Below are 5,000 nucleotides of genomic sequence, written 5' to 3'. Positions count from 1 at the left end.
ATGTGACACTGAAGACTGGAGTAATGATGATGAAAATTCAGCTTTGATCACAGGAATAAATTACACTTTACTATATATTCACATAGAGAACAGCTGATTTACATAATAATAATATTCCACTGTTTCTCTGTTTGTGATATCTGTGTGTGCAGACTCGGCGTTCCCGGAGGATTTCTCTGTTCTGGTGACGGTCCGGGCGCGGCGCGGCGCTCAGTGTTTCCTGCTGTCGGTGTATGACAGTGAGGGAGTGCAGCAGCTCGGACTGGAGCTCGCACGCTCACCCGTCTTCCTCTACGAGGACCAGAGCGGCCAGCCCACGCCGGACCTCTACCCCACATTCAAGAAGACCAACCTGGCGGACGGCAAGTGAGTGGCGCCACGGCCCGGTCGAGCGCAAGCGTTTGGCTACGGCTTCTGGGTTGAACCTGGGGTCGATTTTTGCTTCTTTCGCACCTGACTTAAGTCTACCTGGGTACCTCTACTCATCGACATCCCCGTTCAGCAATATTCATACTCTAGCGCCTCTCCTAATCACCGTCAGCTGAGTCCCCTAACCCTAACTGGCTGCGCTTGATTCAGTTCAGTGTTGATTCAGTTCAGTGTTGATTCAGTTCAGTGTTGATTCAGTTCAGTGTTGATTCAGTACAGTGTTGATTCAGTTCAGTGTTGATTCAGTTCAGTGTTGAATTCAGTTCAGTGTTAATTCAGTTCAGTGTTGATTCAGTTCAGTGTTGATTCAGTACAGTGTTGATTCAGTACAGTGTTGATTCAGTACAGTGTTGATTCAGTTCAGTGTTGAATTCAGTACAGTGTTGATTCAGTACAGTGTTGATTCAGTACAGTGTTGATTCAGTACAGTGTTGATTCAGTTCAGTGTTGAATTCAGTTCAGTGTTGATTCAGTTCAGTGTTGATTCAGTTCAGTGTTGATTCAGTACAGTGTTGATTCAGTACAGTGTTGATTCAGTACAGTGTTGATTCAGTACAGTGTTGATTCAGTACAGTGTTGATTCAGTTCAGTGTTGAATCAGTTCAGTGTTAATTCAGTTCAGTGTTGAATCAGTTCAGTGTTGATTCAGTTCAGTGTCAGTTCAGTGTTGATTCAGTTCAGTGTTAGTTCAGTGTTGATTCAGTTCAGTGTCAGTTCAGTGTTGATTCAGTTCAGTGTTAGTTCAGTGTTGATTCAGTTCAGTGTTGATTCAGTTAAGGTGGCAACCAATGTTTTGAAGTCCAAATCAATGCAGTTTCAAAGGTCTTTGAAGTGCTTCAACGGACTGTGGACGATCGCAGCTGAGGAGGAGAGGCTTATCTAGCGAAACAATGGGTTATTTTCAACAAAAAATATGTATATATACTTTTTAACTACAATTGTTCGGATTGAGCTGATCTGCAACGCGCCGGGAACTACGTCATCACGTTGATCTTTGAAACTGCATTGATTTGGACTTCAAAACGTTGGTTGCCATTGAAGTCCATTATTCGAAGAAAACTCCAGAAATGTTTTCCTCAAAAAACTTAATTTCTCTTCCACTGAGGAAAGAAAGACATGGATATCTTGGATGGCGTTGGGGAGAGTAAATAATTAGGAAATTTTCATTTTGAGGTGAACTAATCCTTTAGTGTACACTAAACCCACACTATCTCCAATAACGGTATTGGAGGCTAAGCGTATCCCATCATGCATTATGTTCAGGAACTCATGTGCCCCGAAATCGCGGAGGAAAACATTCCACTGTAGTTTAAATTAATTAGATGCATATAATGTAGTAGCTAACAGTGTTGCACATGTTATTTTATGATAACATGGTTAATGTTAAGAAGTTTATTTTAAAATGCAAAGTATTGAAAATATAATAAATAAAAGCTCTGTAAAGACTCTAAGTGTGTGTCCCATCGAGTGATCAAAGGTTCTACACACACTTGCAGTCTTTACTTGAACACTTTGGCCAAACAGAGGAAATACGTCACGCAAGTAGACAAGTGTTAAGTGTGAAGACTGTAAGTGTGTGTTTAGACAGTGTGTGTATTCGAGTCAGAGCACCAATGAACTGTTTGATTCGTTCGTGAAATGAACTGGTTTTTGAGTTGCAGAAGATCGTGACTGAATAAACACACAAACCATCGTGTGACTTCAGAAGAGTTCATATGTAGAGCACGAGTCACATGGACGAATTGTGCTTTTATTCTCAGTTGCTTTCTGTTTTTTGGATCGTTGAATAAAGAAAGTCATGCGAGTTTGAACGAGGTGAGAGTAAATGATGAGAGGATGATCATTTTTGACTCTTTAAAGCCGTAAATCAGAGATGTGAGATGAACTGTGACCCACAGGTGGCACCGAGTGGCCTACAGCGTGGAGGGTCAGAAGGTCACGCTGTACCTGGACTGTCAGAAGGTCGCGACCCTTGACCTCCCTCGAGGGCCGGAGCCCAGGGTCAGCACTGAGGGAGTGACGGTGTTCGGGACGAGGCTTCTGGACGAAGAAGTGTTTGAGGTGAGGATTGATCACAGACGGGGTCAGTGAGGTCACATGATCAAGAGCAGCGAGTGAGTGAGGTCACATGATCAAGAGCAGCGAGTGAGTGAGGTCACATGATCAAGAGCAGCGAGTGAGTGAGGTCACATGATCAAGAGCAGCGAGTGAGTGAGGTCGAATACAGTAACAACAGTGAGATATTGTTAGTTTAAATCATCAGTTTTCAGCATCATTACTCCAGTCTTCAGTGTCACATGATCCTTCAGAAATCACTATAATATGATGATTTGATGCTCAAGAAACATTTATGATTATAATCATTGTTGGAAACGGTTCATATTTTAGTGGAAACTGATACATTTTATTTCTCAGGATTCTTTGATGAACAGAAAGTTCTAAACAACAGCGTTTATTTAAAATAGAATCTTTTGTGTCATTATAAATGTGTTTTCTGTCACTCTTAAAGGGGCGGTTCAGGATTTTGGACATCGGACCTCATTTCCAAGTTAGCCTGGGTGTTTTTTATCAGTGGAGACAGTTTTCAAAAATGTTCATCCAGTCCTTCCAGATGCACAGTTCGCCGGTGCTAGGCTAGCGCGAGTCAACGGTTTATGCTAGCCTGCCATTAAAAACAGTTTTACCCACTCCACAGTTCACCAAAAGCAAATATATGATAACGCCAGACTATCGATGTGAATGTCTGTTGAGAGAATAATGTTAGAAATCAAACTACTCTTGCATCTCAATGCAATAGTTATACTTTGTTCCCTGTATTTCTTAGCACAGTCTACAGCAGCGGCGGAGCGATATTAAGTTACCTAGGTAACGAGAGAGCCGGTCACATGACAATCCCGCGAGTGTATTTCCCTGCCGCTGACATCATCACTACAGAAGCAGAGGATATCACAATTCCTTCGTTTACAATCGAATGTTTCAATATCGCTGTTCAAGGCTACTACTAGCTAGCTAGACGTCCCGACTGTAGTGCACTTCTGTTCTGTGTTTTCCTTTCGGTGCAGTACTACTAACCGGAGCAAAGTAAACTCCCGCCGCTGCTGAGAAACTAGTTCCTGTACGTGTAATGCGATCATTGAGATGCAAGAGTAGTTTGATTTCTAACATTATTCTCTCAACAGACATTTACATCGATAGTCTGGCGTTATCATTGATTTGCTTTTGGTGAACTGTGGAGTGGGTAAAACTGTGTTTAATGGCAGGCTAGCAGAAACCGTTGACTCGCGCTAGCCTAGCACCGGCGAACTATGACACTGGAACGACTGGATGAACATTTTTGAAAACTGTCTCCACTGATAAATAACTTGGATATGAGGTCCGATGTCCAAAATCCTGAACCGCCCCTTTAATCAATTTAATGCATCCTTGATGAATAAAAGTATAAAAAATCTTACTGACCCTAAACTTTGAACGGTAGTGTGTATTTGTGTTTATATTTTTCACATGGAATAAAATGCACGTGATGCTTCATGAAGTGTATCGGCTCAGTTCACAGGGAGCTCTTCTGGATCACTCATGAATCTCCAGATTCACTTTATTCTGGACTGGAAGTTACAGCATTCACTATTTTTGTAATTGCAAACTGTTTCTGCATAAGTGCCAGTTTCCCAACAGAAATGATGAACTCCTATTGTGTTAAAAACAAGTCTTACCCTTTGTTTTAGGGGTCAGTTTGACACAGTTAACAGTGTAAAATGAATATCTAACATTATTTATAAATATCCTCCGCCTTCTCAGTTTGTCTGCATCTGAAAATCCTGTGAGGATAAAATGGTTTTCATACTTATTTTCAGTCTTAATAATTGAGAATCCTAAAAACTAATAACCGCAAACATAATCTCACAGACTTTAGCGACTGTGAAACTCAAACAGTGAAGTCTTAAAGTTCATAAGTTCACATGTATTTTATATCTGCTTTATTGCCTGGTTTTTAAAGGGTTGATTTCGCATGGAAACTAAACATCATCCATGTCACCAAAACACATTTATGTGTTGAAATTTTGCATGTGTGTTTTTGACTCTAAATGAGAAAAAAATCTCAAGTTTATTCAGTGTTTTAAACAGTAAAGATCAAGTGCAGGTCAGATGATCCTGAGACCCAATAGGAGGGTTAATCTGTGTCAGCATCATCAGCAGACGTCGTTTATCTGATAACAGCGCAGTGATGTGTGTGTGTGTGTGTGTGTGTGTTTCAGGGGGAGATTCAGCAGCTGTTAATCTCTCCAGACCCCAGAGCTGCTGCTGATTACTGCCACACACACATTCCTGACTGTGACTCCGCCCTCATGTACAACAGCCTATCACTGGACCCCGTGGAGGTAGCCCCGCCCACAGCGTGATGATGCTCGTCTGTTGTCTGGCGGGTTTGGAGAGCAGTGTTGAACATGTTGTCAGGGACCGGAGCCAGTGTTTATATTATACACCCTAAAGCTACTGTACATCTGATTTACAACTCATAAATAACTCATAAACCGCTGTAAAAAAGACGAGCGACGAGAGTGTTAATCGATGGT

At 41.7% G+C, this 5,000-nt stretch overlaps 1 protein-coding gene across 4 annotated transcripts in view; it reads left to right on the top strand.

The window, feature by feature from the left end:
- The window catches only part of col5a3b (collagen, type V, alpha 3b), a 98,509-nt gene that overhangs the window by 13,266 nt on the left and 80,243 nt on the right, over window positions 1-5,000 (top strand). For all 4 annotated transcript variants that reach the window (XM_077197487.1, XM_077197485.1, XM_077197486.1 and 1 more), the window contains exons 3-5: window positions 153-366; window positions 2,328-2,490; window positions 4,683-4,805. In XM_077197487.1, coding sequence (XP_077053602.1) covers window positions 153-366; window positions 2,328-2,490; window positions 4,683-4,805 — 500 coding nt within the window. The remainder of the gene's footprint in view (window positions 1-152; window positions 367-2,327; window positions 2,491-4,682; window positions 4,806-5,000) is intronic.

This window comes from Siphateles boraxobius, unplaced genomic scaffold, assembly GCF_051911475.1.
Source record: "Siphateles boraxobius isolate OS27281-9 unplaced genomic scaffold, OSU_SipBor_1 111, whole genome shotgun sequence".
NCBI classification, from domain to species: domain Eukaryota; kingdom Metazoa; phylum Chordata; class Actinopteri; order Cypriniformes; family Leuciscidae; genus Siphateles; species Siphateles boraxobius.
This window is presented reverse-complemented; position numbering and strand designations above follow the sequence as displayed.